Raw genomic sequence first — 22943 nt, forward strand, 5'->3', positions numbered from 1 at the left:
ACGCATTTCGCTTTCTGGTTTTCTTGGTTTCCTGTTTGAGAGAAACGACACATTTCGCGATTTCTGGTTTTCTTGCTCTCCTCTCTTTTTTTTTGGGGGGGGGGTGGGGGAAATGTTCATGTATAGCGTCAGCAATGTAAATATCAAATGAGTAAAAAACATAAAAAAAAAAGAACACGAAGACTTTAACGACATTCGTTCTTATCCAATCTTATCTTATATCCTTTGAGTAATTGTACATACAAACAAACACACACACACTTGCGAGCGGGCTGAGGCGCGTGACCTTGCACAAACTGAAATGTGGGATCCATCTTTGTAATTTGTTAGGACCCTGGTACCTAGCGAGTTAGCCATGCATGGGAGTACCTAAAACACACGCACACTTTCACATAAAGAGGTTAAGTCTATCTCTTTCTTTGTTAACACTGTTGTATCTGTATGTTGATAATGCATGTATACAAGAGTATGGATGCGCGAGTATAGAGATTGGTCTTACGGTACCATATGGGGCTAATCAGATGTTCAGCCATCAGTATCAGAACGTTGTTCCTACCATAGTTACATCACTTGCATTCACATGAAAACCTGCTGGTATCCATGCCTTTATACATGTATGGCATTACGCTCGCATCCACTTTGGATGATTGTAGCGGGGGGGTGGTGGGGAGGGGTTCGGGAAGGGGAATAGAGCTATATAAGAGCTTGAGAAAACCTAATGGCCGGTAGAATGACGCAGCACTATTAGAAGAAGGCGACGAAAATCCTTGGCGTAATTTTATGAGATATCTCTTATCTCACTAACATGCGGACATATTATCCGAGAAATGGTCCCTGGCGTGGCATAACGTGGACCGTAAATGTCGAACTAAACCCTTTTATGACGTCACGATGACGTGTTATCTAGGCAGCAATGTACGGCAGTGACTTGGAAAAAATCAATGTAGCGCGGTGTACGTCGTCTCGACAGTGCAAGGAGTATTAGTGTTTTAGAGGGGAATATATTTCATGAAGTATCCAGCAGCGTAAAGCTGGTTTTGAGTAGCAGGCAGAAATTCAAATGAGATGAAAGAGAAACGAATGTCAGGCCGTAGAGTACAGGGCTCACTACAATCGATGAGTGAAAGTAGTTAACCATGTCGGTATTCCCTAGTCAGGCAACCACTTTATACTCAAACTAATTCACTATACAGCTGTTTGTTTTGTAGAGGATTACTGGCTTTCTGCTTGTGTGTTGAGCGAAAAGTTTTACTGGCAATGTTCAGTCGCGCATAATCATGCAATTACATCATGCTGAAGCAGGCACATTGGAAAGTGATAAGAACTCCTGCAACACTTTGAGCATCACACCCTTCCAAAGTTCATCGTCACTTAGGGAATTTCCCCATTACCTCAGATTATCGTGAGACAGAAAGACACAGCTTGAGAGGCAGTCGATGCCGCGGGTTAGGTAAGCGAAAATAAGATACAACGAGAAAAAAATGAACAGTCAACGCAGGCGTGGTTAGTCCCAAGCTGCTTGTGGTTGTAAATTCCTGAGAATGGTTGCTTAGTGTGAAAACATGCGTGAATATTGAGTGAAAGTGTAAGTTTTGTCGTGCCGGATGTATCTCACTTCGTCAGTGTAAGTACACCTGTTGCTAGAATGTACAATACAAGTTCACACTGTATGTTCCTTAGCTATAGGAGAAGTCTATTACTTGAGATGCATCGATTTCCTTCTTGGAGTTGTGTTTATAGGGTGTGTTAATTATCCCGAATAATGTGATTGTACATCAACTTGGAGTGGACAGTGGGCCATAAAGGATAAGATAACATGATTGAGCGTGTAATCGAGGGAAAGAGGACATCTTGATAAATTGACTACCTTAAAAGCCGCGCTCAATTCCAACTCGTCCCTCGTAGCCCCTTGTATGCCTCATGGCTAAACGATTCGTTTCTATTTTCCGCCTTGTATAGAGGATAGTGGATGGGGTGACGGGCGTTCACAAGGTGCTGATTAATCCGAGCAGAACTCGTATCATCAAGTACCCCCACACGGGACTGTGCGGCACTTCTAATGTACACCCCAATAATGCGTTGTTTTCGGAGCAACAATTTTATGTTCTTTCCCACTCATGTCATCCAATGTGGTGTTCCCTTGCGTGACTCTGTATAAACTACCACACATTAGAACAGCGTCACACCAGTCTCAAGGTGAGAGAAAACAAGGGTGTTAAAAACGCGGTGAAATTTAATGAAACGCGTATTTTTCACTAATGGAGCGGGTTACTTCTAATGAAGTTGTTTGGAATTGAGGGGGAGGTGGTGGAAAAGGAAGGCATAAAAGAGGGAAACATGCCGTGATATTAAAGACATCGTTTTACAATGCTTTCATGTTTAAATCCTAGGTGCATGTTCCTGTATGCCGCTACTGTCTTGATATGGTGCCAGGTAAAAATGGCAGAGGTAAAAATGTCAGAGGTAAAAATGTCAGAGGTAAAAATGGCATTATAGGTAAAAATGGCAGAGGTAAAAATTGCAGGGGTAAAAATGGCAGAGGTAAAAATGGCAGAGGTAAAAATGGCAGAGGTAAAAATGGCAGAGGTAAAAATGGCAGAGGTAAAAATGGCAGAGGTAAAAATGTCGGAGGTAAAAATGTCAGAGGTAAAATGTTAGAAGTAATGAGAGCGATTTCGTCGGAGATAAACGTATGAAGAGGTTTTGAATGATAACTTAGCCAGAGCAAACTGTATTCATCGAATTATGAAATCCAAACTGCAGATTTGAAGAATGTTTATTCTATTAGCTATTAGTAAAATTGCATTTACATTGAACATCTTTAATTTAAAAAAATAATGATGCGCAGTGTGGGGCACGACATATTTCAATCTGTCTTAACGGATAACGTACTATTATGTTTCTTTGGAAATATAGATATTTCTCCTTTAATCATGCTATTAATGAACATCTTTAATTATCATCACACAATGAAGGATTAAAAATCTAGGGCAGCTAGTGTTACTTTATCGGATTGTATACCATGTTGTTATCATGTTGTTCTCGGGGTGAAACCCGGAAACTGTGGTATCATAAAGTTTCATGAATAATGAATATAAGTTCATTTTGCACTACGATATATTCATAAGCATTATGCCCTTCAGCATGGTGTTGTGGAGTTTGCCTGTTATATCAAAGAGGTTCTCTCGCCTTCTTGATGATTTACCTCCTGATGGTTACATGCCATCATCATAATGCATGGTGAATATCAGAATTGTATAAAATCCGCTAGGTTTGTTACATGCTAAATAATTCTGGACTTAGAAATTACTTATATCTGGCTAACGTTACAATCAACGGGTTTTCCTATACGAAAACATTCAGGTTTCATAGGAGCCTATTTATCTCACAAGGCCTGATCACGACGAGTAGAAGTAAAATTACAAAACGCAAAAAACAAACTACAGCAGATGTATCGGCAGACATTAGTAAGCTCTTGCAAAATATTTTATTACATTGTTCAAGTATCACATGGCGCAAAAACAAATATCTCGAAGTTTAATAAACACTTTGTGGTCACTTTACAAACTTATGCCTATTAAGACTGGAGACGAACTTTAGCAATAGACTGTTCAGTGAGAGTAAAAACCGATAGTTTGCCATGGGATTTCTTTCAATCATTGTTGAAGGATTCCGCAGGCGAAAAAATGTAAATGTTTGATGCCTTTCAAACTTAGCTGTTGCCCCAAAGCATGGGCGTATATCAAGGAACACATCAGAATCAGGTCAATAGCACCATGAGACCCAGAGATATTCGCAATTGTAGATTTCAAATGGCGACCATTTTGAAATCCAATATGGCGGACATAAAGAGAGAATTCCAAGTGGCCCAATATCTGGAAATGTTTGCAATATGTTAATGTACATTAAATGTGCCAAATTTGGTGCTTGTATCACAATAGGTTTCCTAAGCTGCCCCACTAAGAGTATTTAGTGATACCCCTTTATATATAAAACATTCGAGTAATTAATGATTTGTTTAACCCCTAATTTTGGGGGATTGGGACATTAAGCGGGAAGAAATGAGACAACCTGGAGAGAAATTGGATAACCATCATGACCAAAGTAGGATTTACATGTCGCGGGGAGAAATGTAACACTGCCCTATTGAATGGCTCCCAGTGGTAACAGAAACAGTAAAAGATCCCTGCCAATTTTTCATACCTGCATGCATGTCTGTTATCAAGCAATTTTATTTTCAGAAGTTTGCACATTTATTAAAATGCCTATTAACATAGTATAGGACCTACCAGATCTATAGTAAGTTTGATATTTTACTGACTATACCTGTAGAGCTGTATAGTGGTTATGATATGTCCATTTTCAGGTGTACCGAGGCTCATCTTTTTACTGATATATAATTGGATTGTTGACTGGCCAAGCATTTTTCAGGTTACTTGAGTGTCCCATTTCTCCCCGGTCTCCCCCACTCGTGCTTTATTTCAGAAGGTACGAAAAGCGCGTATTGCGAGAAAGGTGTCAGAAACATGAAGGAAAAAAAAATGTCACTTTTACCTCGTCCTCTTGCATTTCAACAACTACATTTTTATCAATGGCAATCTTATCTCTATAGCGTTTTGACCACTGACATTTCGACCACTGACAACTTTAACTCTGACATTTTTACCACTGACATAATTATTTACCTCTGACATTCTTACCCCTGCCATTTTTACCTCTGTCATTTTTACCTCTGCCATTTTTACCTCTGCCATTTTTACCCCTGCCATTTTTACCTCTGCCATTTTTACCCCTGCCATTTTTACCTCTGACATTTTTACCTCTGCCATTTTTACCCCTGCCATTTTTACCTCTGCCATTTTTACCCCTGCCATTTTTACCTCTGCCATTTTTACACCGAACCCTTGATATTGGGTAAGACTTATGTTATGAGAACGAGAACTACTAAGTATATAGTTAAATACTTCAAAATGTGAAAATCTTTGCGAGAACGGATTTACCCTACTCAATTTTCCCTTTAGAGGTAGTCAGCAATGTTAGACGGTTCCACATGCCTGTACATGGTGATATTCCTATAATAAATAGATATTTTGGGAGCGAAAGCATGTTTTCAGACATTCCAGCTAGCTTATTTTTTTTTTTCATACTCGTGAAAATAGTCTTACAGCGCAGTCTACTTGTATACGGCACAGTTCAACACTTTTTACCGAGATCAATCTCATGCACTCGATGTCTTTAATGGGATAACGCTGAAATGCGGTTTCACTTATGAATTCGAAAGTTTTCTAGGCCGCATGCGAACAGGGGCCTGTTGCATAAATGTTACTATTATGGTAACTTTGCCATCCAGTGGTAACTTCCATGGAATTCTTGATTTTGATTGGCTGTTGAGTATTGTTGCCATAGTAGTTACCATTAGATGGCAAAGTTACCATAATAGTAACTTTTATGCAACGGGTCCCTTGTATTATTTTTCACTCAGTGCCGTTAGTTATCCGAAAGGCATCTAAATACATCCACAATAAGCTACTCAAAGGAATCCATAGACGCAGTTGTTTAATTGTTTGTTTGTTTGTTTGTTTAATTTTTCCATCTGAGATAATGGCCGGATAGCCCATATTCAGCTGAACCAGCTGGTCTTCGGGGTCTAATTTGATGTGAGGAGAGATCATTTCACCGGGTTAAACACCCTGCTCTTTTCGACGAAAGAAGGAATCGGGATCTTTAATGAGCCTGAGTTGTAACTCTCTCACACACGGGACATCCACTTCATGTCCTATCGGACTGACAGAGTGTTTTGCCTCTTACCAGAGGGGACTGTATGATTACACATAACATTGCTGAGATAGACCAGGGAATCGAACCCGGGTCCTTTGGATCTGGAGGCAGGCGCGCTACCGACTGAGGTAAATCATCGCAGTTCATGAAAGCTTTATTTAAAGTCCGTGAAGGTTTCAAATAGGCAGAGATTCGTGAAGCTTATGTCATAACAATATTTGAGGTGTTCAAATTATACTACATCATGCAGAAGCGGACCAAACGCTGCGTATGAGTCACAATACAAACAATATTGTGACATAACAGCAGGTTCTGCAATTTAGAAGGGAATAGTGCATGCCATGATTTCAATATTAAGGCACAATAGACACTAATCAGATTCAACATATAAAACAACTGCAACTTCCTGTAATCACATTGACTAACGGTTTACGCTTTTAAGATACGTTTCTTTTCAGTGTTTCAGTGCTTAAAAGAGTGGATTGCTGAAGAAGTGACGAACATTGAGAAGTGGGCACACAATATCCTTTCAAAATGGAGGTAGATTTTGAATCCGCGGTTTGACATTACCTTCTAGTCTGGTTTGGCTGGTCTCTCGATTCTCAATTTTGTGACAGAGATTTTTATTCAGAGTAGTTCTCTATAATGTTCTTTTAGGGACAGGAGAAGAATCATAACTGTTGTGTGTCACTGCTCTGCGGTTAGGGCTAGCATTCTGAATAATAATGGCTGCTGTGTCCGGTCCCCTCTTAGCCGGCGAAGTTCAGTGATTTTTTTTTCAAACACTTTGTCTTGACAATTTCCCTCATGCAGCAAGTAATGACCCGCTCAATTCACCTATTCTGAACAAAATAACTTCAGGTAATAGAGATTCTTGAGATCGACATTGCATGTATCGTTTATTGGCATGTCGGGTATACAGCCTGAAGCAGATTTTATGATTGCTAGGAACAGCCTTTGTTGGAGAGGTATGCACACATTTAACGAATATAGTCAAACAGTTCTTTAGTTTCGAGGTATTACTTTATTGCCTAATAGGTTTATTGTTCATAAACCAGTGTAGTGAACAACAAGCATGCATTCGTTTCTCCTCGTAATATTGCCCGGCTGCGCTTTTTAATGTTTATGTTAAACGGTAACTTCGCATTGTGGTTTCTCTGTTAGCCGGGAGAAAACTGTCATCTCCGCGGCTAACCAAGGGACAAAGGTTAAACAACGCGTCCGCCTTATCTTCCAAAGCATCGCCCCCATCGCCTCAGCGATGCATCTACCCTGGAATGACTTTTGCGGGATCACGGAGGCAAAAAACAGGGAATTTTGTGGCTAAAGGGGTTGAATGTTCTCGTCAGCTTTGTCCTCATGCTACGGTGGCTGCAAAGTAGATATAGAGAAAGAAATCGGAGACTATCGGCGCGCCGGAAGGTAACGGGTGTACGGGTCAGAGACGAGAGGTGATCCTTCTCTTCCATCTCTGAATTTTGGAATTCTCTTATTACCCCGCAATAGAATTCAGCTTCAAGTTTTGGTTTACCTTTAAATTAAAGACATTGATTCTTATAAATTCTTATGTATCATAGGTTTTATATTCTTGTTAGCCGTAATTCTAAATCCTCAACTTCACCTCGACCGTTAACATGTTTATTTATGGTAAAACACAATCTTTTTATACCTCGGTAAACTCATGCAACTGGTGCGTTGGTATTGACCTTTAAAATCCTCTTCCGTTGCCCATTTTCCCTGTCCTCTTTTAGTCCCTTTCTGCTTTTCCTTCCATGCTCATCTTTTTCTACAAGACAGCTGCCTCATGCTTTTGTATATAGGTATGTGTACATTTTTTTTTTCTTGTCTCTCTTTGTATTTTTAGGCAATCTACCTTAGTTTTGTTAGCTCAGTAATTAGTTGTTGTTCATGAGGAGACTGCAAATTACAAACCTTGCTTTTCTGCAGTACGTTCCATTTCCAGCACCTTTGTTTTGGTATAACAACAAGTCAGTTCTTAAAGAGCTGTTAACTGTTCCTGAAGATATCCGGAAAATTCTTTTCGTAAGCTATAAAACGCAGTATACATACGTCAACACGGTTTGTATTCAAATAATCTGACTGGAAATCTGATTTGGGCATGCGTGACGCTGATCATATTTTTGTTTCGTTCGTAATTTGGTCACATTTGTGTGTGTGCTTGTGTGTGTGTGTGTGTGTGTGTGTGTGTGTGTGTGTGTGTGTGTGTGTGTGTTGAGAGATGTGAAGGGTTATCATATTCACAGCCAAGGAGGTAACGAGTGTCTCGTTGCCCGTCCGTTGATACACCTGGAGTCACTCCTTTTCTAGGCCTACTTCACTTGTAAGCCAGTGGATATTCCGTGACAGTGTTTCGACGGACAGAATCATCCATTTACGGTTTTTGCTTTTGTCAGAAAACTGGCACTAAATGTGACTGATTGGCATGCTACATTGAGGTTCATTACTCTCGTTATTCGTAATTGCCTTGGTTTATGACCTGTAGATAACTCTCTCGGACCTACCAATTCTAAATCCCGTCTAGCTTTCTATAGGCGGGATACGTGTAATAACAAGAGAGTTAATTTTCTCGATGGGGTTGCCATGCATACTATCAAGGCATTGCATCGTATCCCATTCGCCATCTGGGTTCGTCACACTTTCAAAGAAAAGCGCTACGGGATTTACAAAGTAAACGTTAATTTACATTTAATAAATTGCCGGAACTTTATCAATTACAGAATCCAAACAATGTGCATCATCCTTTTTACGGTCTCTGACTAGATGTGCGTGTTTTACGACCACTTTCCCTCCGCTGAAAAGGTTATCAAGTTCGTCCATTCCCTGCAGAGATGATCGGTGCCGGAAATAGATTAAATCTTTTATAACCCTGCCCACACGGAAACCAAGTGCGTTATATAGAACTAGGCGAGGTATTGAAAGTGCGTAACAGCAGCACATAGAACTTCCTTATTTCAATTCAGCGAAGTTTCGACCATTGCTTTGACAAAGATGATGGATGACCCCAGCATGCCGAGAACTTGAGCTGAGTTTGCCCACTTTAGAAATCCTGGAATGTATTATCCATATGCCCTACTACGCTCGTTTTTGGTTTTTTTTTTCATTGGTATCACACACACGCGGGCGCATTATACAATTTTCACTTTCATCAAATCGGTGCAAAATAATGTCAACATTGATCTTCACGCCTGAGACTTCATAATCTCGTCCTGCCGATATTTTCTCTTTATCGTTACATTTAGGACTGACCATTAATGGCGTGCTCGTATATTGGAAGGCGATGGTCACGATATTTTCTCTTTATCGTTACATCTAGGATTGAACATTAATGTCGTGCACGTACATTGGAAGGCGATTGTCAAGAACAGGTTCTGAAGTCATTTTCTAAACAACAACAACAACAACGACGACGACGACGACAGAATAGCACGTGCAAGTGTCTGGAAATAGTATGCTCTGTCAGAATTCAGCTTTGAGAAAAAGAAGTACAATCTTATAGCAATAAAAACGGTACATAAAATCAGTCAAGCACCTTTTCGTCGTCCGCAGAAAAGGGCGTCCCGGTGACCTTGTTCACAACCAGCGCCACACCGATGACGTCATCCTCACTGTTTCTGATTGGTAGGCAGAGGAGCGATTCTGCCCTCGAGCCGAGATTTGGTTGAGCATCATTCAGACACGGTGGTTCCTGGAGAGAAACATAAGAAAACGAGAGATCGCATCATTATCAGTCTTTCAGTCTCTCTATCTCACTTGCTCTTTCTTCTCTTTCGTTGGCGTAAATTGTCCCGCCGTTGACAAACGAACTGAAATAAAAAATGTATCCCTCTGTGATATCTCTCGGGATATTCAATCAGGGCGCTGACAAGCCCGGGATGTAAACATTGATCACGTTCCCGCGTCTGATTAGCGTGGGCAGCCTACCAGGCAAGTAGTATGGCGCGCGCACTGACAAGTGGAGACTGCCCGATTCCATTTATCATGACTGGTGTCAAGCAGCAATCCCCCGGTAATCGACGCATTCGCCTGCTGATCATGAGCGGATAGAAAGATGCATGCCGGGTCTCCCCTGGACTCATATTTTAGCCCATGTATGACAGTTGAGATTTACTGCTCCCTTTATCATTACAAGTGAAAGACAGAAATAAATCTATATTTTCACGCCCACTTCCAAGCACACACATAATATAGACACACGAGGCACGCGCGCTCGCGATCGCGATCGCGCTCGTGCTCGCTATACGTCTGTCTGAATTACATATAAACTCATTAATCACTCATTCTCTTCGAAAACATGAAACGTGAATTCAGGATTTTAACTGAATTCGAAATTCATAAGGAACTTTAAAAAACACACATTCCTGAAAATCCAAACGTTTAGTGTATTAGGAAATGCATTGCATATCAAAGTCAAAATTCACTACAGTACTACTGTGCTCCTTTCGAGTTTCATTCTCATTCAAATTTTGCATATAGGAGATAGATTGTGTGAGATAGTTTTTCTGTCGCCGTGTATACACTGGAATTAGGCAGTATGATGGCGTTCTAAAGCTAGAGGAATTTCCCTGCATTATGTAGAGGATAAAGGAAGTGGAAAGGCTGCTGAACCAAAGAAGTTTAGCTGACCCTATCAAAACAGCTGCACTGCGTGATTATATGTATTAGTTCTTTGCTGATACACTTACGTAATGCTATGAACTGCTCTATTTCTTAGCCAGCATGTTTGAAGGCTTACCTTACACTCTCATACTGTATATTTCCTACTTCTGACGTAGTGATTTTGCTTCACGCTTGTCTGTCTCCGTACTCTTCTTGACCCCTTCGTCTTTTCAACATTTTTCTGTGCCTTAGGGTGTTTTGGCGGTCTATTAAACTTTCTCCATATGCATGTCGGGCAATCAAAGACACCTTGATAAATTTGTGTGACAGTATGATGTTGTTTATGATAAACGTAACTCTCCGTGTTCATAATGCATTGTATCTTCTGATGAACGGACCATATATCCTATTCAATGGATTCATGGAATGACGTTTAAAGAAGATTTAAAAGGAATGAGTAAACATTTTTTTCTTGATGTCGAAGGCGACGACGCATGTCAGTCGTCCCATGGAAATAAGATAGTAAGAATACAAAAACCTCATTTTAAGGAATTATGTAGGTCAGTCCGCCGGTTTAAAAAAAAAAAAGTTTTCAAATGCTGCGTTCAAACGAAGCGAGTCTTGCTGAAAAATGGTTGACTGCCTTATTTCCAACTTCCTAAGCGGCCTTGCATCAACCTACAACTAGTTCCAAAATGTAACGTACAGTGACCTATATATACATTACACCAACATCTATAAAGCAGTTGATTCCGAGCTGAGGATTCTTGAGCTAGGCTGGTATCTGTCAGGTGTAGGAAGTTAATATATCGCGAGTCCTTTTCAACGAAGTGAACACGTTGTCTTTAATTCGACGCGCAGCTGCTGTCCAAGGCTTACATTAACATCCACTGCCTAGAGGCCCGGTGAATACTACGAAAACGCTGAAGGAGACACTTAATAAAAAGTACATTCTTTCATTCCAGTGATTGTTCCCATTTTCGCAATTCCTCTCATACAAAGCTTTGAGCGGTGTATAATGGAGCAGTACTCGAGGACAAAAGGACTTTGTCCATTTTAATGTTTGTAAGCCTTGTTACATATAAGCATGTATTTCCACGTGAGCTGCTGTGGCTTGATCACTCGACAAGACCAGTGACTCAGTTTTGCGGTCTCCAATTCAAGTCCATTGGCAACAGCGATCGTGTTCTTGAGCAAAGCATTGTTATTATCATTGTCTATAGCCCTTCGGAGGTGACAAAGACGTCGATTGCGTGGTTGTTTGCTCAAAGGCATTAAATTACTTCACTGGTGGTAACGTTGAACACTTTAAAACATTAACTCAAACTGGGTTAAATCTCTGCCTGAGAGAACGTTTGTCATCATTCCTTCAATTGTAATCACGTTAAGGATGCGACTTATTCAACTTCGCATCGAACGACACTCTGATTCCTTCGTAAATGACTGATACTTATTCACACCTTGTTTAGTCAAGTCAAAGTGTTCAGGTTGTTAATACATCACTACATTTATTCATTATATTGTACTAATTGTTGAAACATGGTTACATCTTCACAATACACTACCACTTTTCGTGGAGGGACTGTTGTTCTCTCGGCATCATCATTGTCTATAGCTTCTCTTGAACTACTTTCTGACCACAGCACTGTTTTGTAAGTTCCTCTCTCAAAGTTCACAGTCATTTACAGTCATTTCATCCATTGCGAACGTAAACAAAACAACTACGGTCGGTCCATGAATGTGGACAGCTGAAGTTAGCCATCACAAAATCCATGCCACTGGCTGTAACATAGACCTGACTGAACCACCTATACTTCAACAGGTTGTGTTTCGAGAAATAACAGCGCGAATGATGGCTAACACAGCCGCTCACATTATTTTAGACTTCATGGGGCGGCGCGCTTTCTACATAAGATATGAAGTCATTACAGGTGTATATCAACCCCACGACTTCCAAAGCGTGTGGGTGGCCCATCGAACGGACACATATTCAGGCATGTGATTTTTGTCGTTGACCGCACAAGTGATACTCAGAAGCTGACGAGGGTTCGCTCACTTTTATTCGTATGTAATATGCAGACTAGAGAAGAACTCCTGAGGGTCAAATTGAATATGGTGGCGAAAGCGTGGCTCGAATTTCTCAATTATGGCCGCTGGCGAATACTGGGACGAGGATGCGAATTTGCCCAATTCCTTTTGCAACGTTTTAATAACGCCATACAACCATGTAGTCTTTGTGGATTAAGCGACTTACCCGCACGCTGATTCGATAGTATATATATTATATACGGTAAGTACTACAGTCGTTTTTTTTTTTTTTTTGAATACTTCGGGAACTTTGAATATAGAATATGTGCATTGGAATGATATTGGAGGCATGTCAAGTTAATCTTTCCCACCTAACGCACTTCATCTATGTCGAGTGGGAACTCATGGGGGGGGGGGGGGGTGCTACAATCCATAGCGAATCTGCCGTGTTTGTAAAGACTAGAAAATCCCTCTGGAATGGACGCTGTTTTCTGATAGCATTCCTCCCTGAGAGACTATAAGAGTTTCAGCTTATTTAAGCTCTGAACAAAAGCAAAAGTCAACATAATGATTTGTACTTGTGCTTTATTTTATGCTGTAGAGGAAATTACATATTTGTGAGATGTTTTATCTCTTATCTACGTTACATTTTGGACAAAGAGGTTTACGTATGCATTAGTTTTTCTGAACTGACAGTTCATCTGGATTCGGGCAACGGTCTGTTTTAATGCAGTACAAGATTCAAATATTCTTTGTCTTGCTTTGTCGTAAAGATTTACAAACCCACATTTACAGTCATTCATTAACGTGCATATACAGTGTTCAACAGAAAAATGCATTTGTACAAATGAATACGTAAATATAAATTATTTCATATTACACATAACATATATGTGTGTGTGTGCGTGTGTGTGTGTGAGTGAGTGTTGTACGAACATCGTTCATGCTATGAATGCATGTCACACACGACTTCGGATATAACGACAATCTTTAGTTGCTCCAACTGCTTTTCACATTTGTAAAGTTTGTTACAGGAATGACTGACATAAGAATGATTACCATGTATACGTTCAAGCAACATTATTTTAATGGTCAGTCGGCAAAGTTCATATTTCTTCAACTTTAGCTACCACAAGTTTAAGCTGCAACTTTAAGAAAAGTGGTCCCATGAATCAGTAAGAGCCAATTACAAAGAACAGCGAGAAGGTAGATGTGAATCTGCTGAATTTAAACGAATCATCGCCATACCAAAAATAAAATACTACAGCAGCGAAACTTTGCTGTCACGCAGTGGCAGACTATCGTTCGTGAAACCCGCGTGACCAGAGAGCCAAAAAGCCGAGGTCAGCCCAGTGTGTCGTCTGCAGACAGTTTGGCGCGTCTGTTTGACCCAGAGGGACACAACCGTTGATTTGGATTCGACTCTTAATTCTTGTCGTCTGTCCCAAGCTGTGCTTCAGCACGTTTCAGCGAAAACATCGAAGAAAAGGCGAGCTACTCTCTGTACCAGCAGGAATCTAAATGAGGCTATCGGTCACTGTCATAAACTGGCGGAACTTCCTACTGTGCATGCTTTAGGAATGAGATACGAACGACAGAATCATCTGCATTTTTCTGACACAGAGAAGGCACAGAGTCAAATTGTGATAGATCTTGATAGGCCTATTGGTAGAAATGTGCTTGCTAAAAATCGCGACATGACATTATTTACATCTCTCGGAAAACAGACAGAAACCGATATGGTGCTGAAAGTAATGTGAAAAACAAAACAAAACAAAAAAAGTATTAAAGAGTGTCGTGTGCAAAACTAGCCATTGTGACACACAACATGCTTATTAGTAAACCATTGTCTTAAAGAACCACGTCCAATTTGCACAGTTGAAGGAGTTGCCCCAGAAACCACAAACCCCTTGACAATCTCCGCTTCATGGAGCCAATCTCTCTTTCTTCCAAAGGTCATCATCGGCAACAGCTCATGTGTGAATTCTTGCAGTAGCGACAGTCGAATGCAATTTCCTTCTAGATTGTTGACCGAACACTCCATGGAGTTGACACACAAGAAAATACATGAATTCACGGGTCATGAAGTAGGTAGGTCTTTCGATGAAAGCGCGCAATCGCCCTCTGAAGAGTACTAGTAGTTTACACACCTCATTGTAAATGTGTTACACCCGTTCACGCTTAGCATGACAAGTGCTGTCTGGATTCCGAACAGCGTCAAGCATGTCATAATACTATATTGGTTTTTATGTCGTAGCAGTAGGATAAAACATACACTTATCCACAGTCTTCCTTGTAACACGGAATTGGAGCAAACCCATCAAGGTGACGAAAATGAGCTGACAACACCAATGAATACGGTCCAGTAAAAAAAAAAAAAGAAAAGAAAAAAAGTACAATCCTGTGAGCGAGGTGCATCCACGATCGGGAGGCATAACTACGTGCAAAACACGACAGCGAGTATGCCACAACTACTATCAGGACACAACCACGAACAGGACATAACTGCACGATGTGGACGAACACATTCCGGAAGCATGGACACGGTAGACCGGACGTAAAATGATAATGAAAATAACGATATCTCCGACAAAAAAAGGAAATAGTCGTGAAGTAAAGAATATCTGAAGGTTCATACCTGACTTCATCACGTTCACGTAACCAAGACCATCACGGATTGAATCTTGACTGTACATTGATGGTCACATATTTATTTAGTAGTTTGGTAGCTTCATTTTGATTTTGTAAGTAAAGAGGAAGAAATAATTGCTGTGTAACAATAACACATCGAGAATATAAGACTTAACAATATCTCCTGCTGGTGAATAGTTTGGCAGCTTAGTAAGCACAGAGTAAGTAGAGAGTAAATAGAGAGTATGCAGAGATCGGTAGAGAGTAACTAGAGTACCACAGTAAGTAGAAAACAAGTTGAGATAAGTAGAGACGGGTAGAGAGCAAGTATCCAGAAAGTAAGTAGCGAGTAAGTAGAGAGTAAGTAGAAAGTAAGAAGAGAGTAAGTAGAAAGTAAGTAGGGAGTAGGTAGAGAGTAAGTAGAGGGTTAGTAGACAGTAAGTAGAGAGCAAGTATCCCGAAAGTAAGTAGCGAGTAAGTAGAGAGTAAGTAGAAAGCAAGTAGAAAGTTTTACTTCCTTCGAGTAAACTTCCAAATGAAATTTAATCAATGACTTTTCAAGTCATTGTAGTTATTAATCAAAACACGTGTTGTCACTGTCAACCTTCCGCGAATGAACCCACGTGGGCGATGAGTATTTTATGAGATTTTATCCCTATTACACACCCACACGTTAAAGCGACGTTTCATCCTGATATTATGTTGCTTTTTATGAAGCAGAAAAGTCAGAGAATTAGGTGAGTGAAAGTTTTGAGGGAAAATCGGGCACATTAAAAAAAGGTTAGGAGTTGTAAAAGTTCAGTATATTATACAAATATGCAACTCACTGTTAAACAGCTCTCAATATATTTACACAAAAATTATTAAATTTTCACATTTCTCCCGATTGTTTTTTTTTTCCAGCCCTGTTCTTAGTATATATAATAAGAATAACACGTCTTTGAGTGTCCTCCTCAGCGGGTAATATCATCCGTGCCCAAATATTTGAGGAAAATTAAACATTAGTGAAATTTTGTGTACACCACTGTTGGAAAGCTGTTCACAGCAGCACCATACGGAGATGCAATATGCTTTATTCTCTGTACTTTTACAATTTACGAAATATTTTTGTCCAATTTTTCCCGATTATTTACTGATGTGTTTCTCAGAGTTTGCTACTTTTATACCAAGCAACATAATATTTGATTAGATTTACCCTTTAACCTACCCGCAGTTGCGTGCGTGAAACGTCGCCATTCCGTGCCTCCAGACATAGCAGGACCTTGCTTAAAATGGGCGCATGCTGCGGTAACTATGAAAGGTGAGCATCTTTCCTCGGGGGCGTTCGCTTTCAAAATCAGGCCAGGGTAATTCTCTGCCACTCGACTGTCATTAAGCAAAATCCTAACATTTTTTTTTCTTCACTCTACTTTGGGATAACGAATGAATATGATAAGATGAACGCAGAGGACTTGTTTGCCGAAATAATCGTATATGCATTCATTTCAGCATAAAGCTCTACACATATTATGTGTAGAGCTTCCAATAACTGAAAGCATGAAATTGAAGAATATTACAGCCAAAACTTGTCCAACATAGCATTAATTATCAATAGACATGTTAGAATCACTTTAGGACATAGGTTTGGAACGGTTTCATACCCTTCTTCGAGTAGTTTTAATGGGTCAAATACTTATGATTCCTTCTGGAATGAGTACTTTGACTTTTGTCTGGCTGAACTTGGCAAACAGAGAGTAAGAAGAAACGGTCGACAATGGTCGATGTCTCAAACAGAAATAAAAGGAGCCATAACAGTAACGCTTCTTCACACAGTGCTTCATTCGTTATTCGTAATGATATGCTGATCCTCTCGTATACTCCTCTCGTCAAATGCGAGAAACCTTCTCTTGGTGCGTTCACTGTTTCCTGCGTATTCTCCCTGACGATTTTTTTTTTCATGTATGAAAGCTTAACGAAGAACATAACGGTTAAACGATTAATAAATTACATAGATACGACTACATCAAATTCATGCATGATAGATGGCACAGAAAATACAACAGTGATACGAAAATGAAGCAAGGAAAGAACTAATGCCACAGGATTATATGCACACACACATTAAAGACTTAATTAATTCTAGAATTTTATTTTTTTTAGAAAGAAGATATTTTGTTATTTAATCTGCGCCGAGTTCATTTGTCAGCTATTGTGTGATATTCAAGCATTTGATCTGTAGGTAAAAAACACCTCTGTCTTAAGTGCCCGTAAACATGCGTGACGTTTATTTAAAATTCTGTAACAGTATTATATATAATAAAAAAAAAAGAAATTAGAAGTGTGGCACTCTAAAAGCAGGTCTAATAAGCTTGGTGCAAATAAGATGAACGATTTTCTTACCGGTACGAAGGAGCCGTATTTCATCGTTCGCACGTGGCATTTTTGAGAGAAGTTTGCACACTTTTCACAAGTAGTAGGACGAGCCTAAAAACAAAGATGGAGGTACAGCAAACGGAAACGAATGTAGAAACATGCAAGGCTGACGAATGAAGCATGCACATTTAATTTCTAAACTACTGTAACTAGAAGATACAAGAAATACGACTGCTACACGTACACTGAACGTTACTGAAAGGTGTGACTGCAAAGAAACATTGAATCTTAACACGTTTCTTCTTTTTTTTTTTCAGAAAGAACGATGGATTCATACAATCATTACTCCGAACACATTAGCTCTACAACATATAAACAGGAGACAACAACAAAACACGATCTTTGCATCACACTCAATACGATGTGAAAGACTGCAGAGATGATGAACACATATTACAAAACTTCAGATGTTACAGTGCATTGCCCCTGCATGTTCAGGGTTGGCAGTAATAGATACAGTAACATTAAACGAACAGAATCACGGAAGTAAAGTGAAGGAGGCTATGGATTTCTAGTTTGCGTGTTTATAATGAAACGATGATATTAGAAGAAACCACAAAATAAATTGAGAGGTTTAGTAGCTTTGCAACTTGGACTTTAAGGGATAAGGAGTGGTATATAGTTTCTGAATGATCGACCAACAACATAATCTTAATTATACTCTTTTGCACGAACCAACTGAAGAAGTTGTAAGTTGGTGACACAATTTGCCAATTTGCTTACGTGGTTATGACTATTAGAAAGAAATATATACATTTTTGAAAATTCATGTATCACTTCGGTCCGCTCAGTCTGATGTTACTCTATTCTTTTTTTTTTCAGCCGAGTTCATTATGTGGAATGGCATTTGTGAGATGAGCTCCGTGAAATTCGCGAACTCTCACAGCACATGTTGAGGTGTGTGCGCCGATTGAGAGTGGATCAGGAGGAGCACCAGTTTACAGCGAAGACAAAGCCTACACACACTTTACACTGCAAAAAGTCCGGTGTTAAATGTGAAACACCGAGCTGGTGTTAAATTTTCGGTGCTCATTTGTGGTGTTAGATCAACACCTTCGGGTGTCACTTCAAAATACAAAATTGTTTTTGAATAGTTTCTTAGTTACTGTTTTTCTTGTTGATTTTGAACTTCAACAAGACGATCAAGAATTTTTCCGATAAAGTACTTGATTTTAGAAAAAAAAAAGTGTGAACACATTTAGGCCTACACCGCAGTACCACCAGTTGGTGTGGTCTCCTATTGAAGCTGGACGGGTGTTATACCATTGACATTAACACCAGCAATATCAAATCAACACCATGCGGTGCCAGGTGAACACTTTTCAACACCATCACAGCATACTGTCTTCACCTGTGGGTGTGGTCCTCTATAGACACTTGATCGGTGTTATATCTAACACCCGTTTTTTTAAATCTAACACCGATGTTTTTTTCAGTGTACCTTTTAGGCGTCATCTAATATCCAGGACGGACCAATATACACTGACAAGCCATTACGCAGTTCGGATACAAAATCATCTTAAACGAAATTCTGCACTGTATTCACGAGAATTGTCCGCAAAATGTAAAAATGTAAAGACCCGTGCTCAAAGGAGAGTATAAACTCAAATAATGTGAATTGAGGAAATGAAGTATTGTTTTAGGACACACAAGAGAATCTTGGGGAAAATCGGTCAATCCGTCAATCGAAAGTTATGAATAGTTGTGGAACAGCCATCACTGGATGAGAAGGGTACACTACTTTGTTACGTCACGTATACATGGAAAACGATGTAAAGAGAGTATAAAGAAAATTCAACAGATTTTCGCCTTTGCTACATAATGAAAGAGCACTTGACGTACTCTTTCAGAAAGCAGGGGGAATAATGTCACCCTTTACATACCAGGTATCGAGGTATGACAGCAACAAGTTGAGGAAAAGTGTACTTTCAATTAAAAATAATAAAAGTTTGTTAAAATTTTCTTTATATTTTCTTCATATCCTTGTCCATACATGACATCACGAACTGTTATATAATCTTTTTAGACACCAATGGCTGTACCAAAACTTTTGACCAGATTGTCCGATTTTCCTCAAACTTTGTTGATGTGTTCTATTAAAATTGAAGCGCTCACTCAATCCACACGTATACATTTGGATATCACGCCCTTTGAATGGGTGAAGTCTTTGAAAAATAAAAACAAAAAACGAGTTGTAAGAAATAAGAATGACCGAAAATGGAAGGGAGATGAATTATCGTGTACGCCAAATAGTACTGCCTGTAAGCCGTGACAGTGTATTGGGCCGACTCGGGGATGAGGTTAATTCCATTTTCTGCTTCCCCTCCCTCATCCTACCCCAAGGCGGGCAACAATATTTCTCATTTATCAGCACTTTCTACTGAAATTCCTTCATCAGTTTCGTGTTGTTGTTTTTGTAATTTATCCTCTCTGTCTTAGCCATATCGGGCCAAATGTAAAAATGAACAATCAATCACTCTGGAAGATTAAAGTGAAATAGATCTCTTAATACATCAACCGACGTAGGTACAATCAGACCGTCGAAAAATATCCATGTGGCAACGTCATACGTGACAGATGCAGCCTGCTTTTTGTTTTGTTTTGTTTTGTTTTGTTTTGTTTTGTTTTTTTGTCGTACAAACTAATTTATTTTGGTACAATAACCTTTTATTCCGAAAGTCAAAAAATTTTTCATATCAAACATTTGCAATTTCATTATATTACTCCATTTCTGCTCATTTTGTACGGGAGCGCTGATTTTGTCAAGGTCTAGATATCATCATATCATGTGAGAGCGACGGAAAAAAAATGGGTTACAGAATCGAGGTGTGTGTTCGTTTGTGTTGTTCGTGTGTGTCCTTATTATATTCATATTTTGTGGGGCACTGAGTACAAAATAGTACAATGTTCCCTGGCGATTTTTATTACCCATGACAACTTAACGCTTTGTGTTCCTTGGCTTTTTTAGCTTGTTTGTGTGTTTGTTTGTTTGTTTGTTTTTACTATCCGTATAAAACATATCGTCGGCTGAGATGCTTACTCTTTTATTTGTAATGCACAAGATTCTTAATCTAGTTTGATACGCCATTTTGGGAAGGAACGGAGTGATTTGTGTCCAGTTGACTGTCCAGAGACACACTTGATATTGCTCGAGAGATTTTTGATCCTGAATAGCATCGAAATCCTTAGAAGGAAACATTTTTCGATAATGTTCACCCCTCCTTCCCCCCCTCCTTTCCAGTCATCACATGAGCGCGAAAGAATTATAATCTACTTCACTGCTGCTGCCTTGCACTCTCTCACTCGTCTCAATATCAATATTCCTGGCAAGACCTTCCCTAAGGAGGGAAACTGAAGTGTTTTCCACGCTTTTAGCAAACTGCCCTTTACCATACCGTGCCATGATGGTCTCTGACACTCTATAATTTCACGATGTAGAATACCTATTCCAAGATTCTTCCTAGGAGTTCGAGAACCAGAAAGGCAGATTTCACAAATATTAAACAGAAGAAAGTGGAGCACTCTTGCACCTTGTACTATATTGGAACGCGGCACACGTTTGAGCGATCCTGTGTCGACGCGCATTTTGTTGAGAACAATTTTTTTGTGCCATTTGTCACAAGTTTCGTCCGAAGAAAGGTGCAATTTGCGTCAGTCGTGCTCACTTGTACCCGATAAAAGCAACCAGAAAGCTTATAATCAAAGCAGATATTCAACGGAGGTGACAGAAAGAAGACGAAGGAGAGGGAAAGAAACAGCCATCGGAATGGATGCTCAATCAAGGTGCCATACAAGTGTCTCGGTTTATTAACGTTCTCACTTATCCGTATATCACAACTAGGGTGGGGCAAAATATCGCAAGAAAGTTGTAATTATATCTCCCTCAAGCAACACGGACATTACGATTATCATACCAACGCGTAACGCTGTTACAACAATTTCGTTTGTATAGTTTGTTTAGTTTGTATAATTTGTTTCTTATACCTACACAAAAAGGGGTATTTAGTAACATTGAGTAATTCGTCTCATATAATCACTCGAAATAGAATATCAGTGACAATGGTCTATGGTTTTCTTCAAGACTTAATCTGACTGTTTCCTGTGACCGGTACAAACTATTTAGATTTTGTCACGAGTTCTTAATGTCTACCCATCAATCTGGCCATCATGCAATCACAAAACGTATTACAAAACCATAGCACATATTTCTTTCTATATTCTTCGATGTGCAATGAAAATCAACCTGAATGTCTTGACTGTACCTGCTCTATTCCTATACTTCAAGATTTACTATAAATCGATGTTATCCACAGGGTCCCCAGACACCCATGTGCACTGCAGAAAAAGTTTTGACACGTATAATGCGGGCATCAAAGGGGTGCCACAGAACGTCAGATCAAGGACGTCAATATAAAAAGAAAATAAATTATGAAAGTAGAAAACAATAGGTTGGTTGCAACAATTTTTTTCAAAGCGAAAGTCAAAATTCTTCCTGAGGAGTTTGACACGGAAGATTGTGCCTTCGAGTTATTTTCCGTGGGCACTTGGGAAACACTAAAATGCTTTTGAGCAGCAACCACGCTACCGACGGCTTTAAGTCATTTCCTATAAGAGCAGAAGAGGATAAAGTAAAGTGCCTTATATCTAAGGGCACAGCCAGCATTGCCAGAATCAAACCTGAGACTATTGTTGGACTGAGATCCGTATTCTTATCAACTGTACAACAGATCTTCAAATTTGCATGTATAATGATGATAATGATAAACAAGGGTCAATCCACGTACTCAGATGGATCGTCGCTGACTGCAGCTATCATCGGGAAGAGCCATTCGACGTTCTTAAACCTATATACATGTATATGGCCGCCCTGCAACAAATCCTGATGAGATTTGGGCGTTACACGTCGTCCCGTTGCCTGGCCCATTATGTAACCTTGAGCAAAGCTCTTCCCTGCTGTTTACAACAGGGTAGCTTTCTTTCTTTATCATGGCAAGACCCAATGGAGCCTGTCGAGCGCTAACGGTCAGTAAAAAATCCCTACGGCATCGTGTCCGTCTTTTCACCGCGTCCGTTAGCTTGACCAACACTTATCGTTACAAGAATAAATGTCAGTCTCTTCCGAAGGCTAACCGTAAGGGTAAGAAAGCGCGTGGCAGAAACATGTGCTGAGTTTCCAAGAAAGCTTGATAGTTTTTCTCTCCCCCCCCCCCACCCACGCACACACACTCTCTATCTATCTATCTATCTATTTATCTATCTATCTATCTTTCTATCTATCTATCTATCTATCTATCTATCTATTTATCTAAATTTATCTAATGGGGTACAAAATTGCATCGAATACAAGTAACCTCTCGCTCTTAATACTCGTTATGTTGAAATGGTAATATGGTTCGGGGGAAACTGCAAGACATACCCAAAAACAGGTCCGTTGAAAAGTTTCTTCTTTAGTTTGAGATACAGGTTGCTTAAATTAA

General features: G+C 39.7%; 1 protein-coding gene across 1 annotated transcript in view; it reads right to left on the reverse strand.

Annotated features, from left to right (window-relative positions):
* Positions 1 to 22943, reverse strand: part of LOC140237452 (dual 3',5'-cyclic-AMP and -GMP phosphodiesterase 11A-like) — a 107907-nt gene that overhangs the window by 73450 nt on the left and 11514 nt on the right. Inside the window, exons 2-3 of the mRNA XM_072317378.1 lie at positions 17434 to 17517; positions 9329 to 9484 (exon numbers count right to left, since the gene is read on the reverse strand). Of these exons, the coding sequence (XP_072173479.1) occupies positions 9329 to 9484; positions 17434 to 17517 (240 nt within the window). The remainder of the gene's footprint in view (positions 1 to 9328; positions 9485 to 17433; positions 17518 to 22943) is intronic.

Source organism: Diadema setosum, chromosome 14 (assembly GCF_964275005.1).
Source record: "Diadema setosum chromosome 14, eeDiaSeto1, whole genome shotgun sequence".
Lineage (NCBI taxonomy): Eukaryota > Metazoa > Echinodermata > Echinoidea > Diadematoida > Diadematidae > Diadema > Diadema setosum.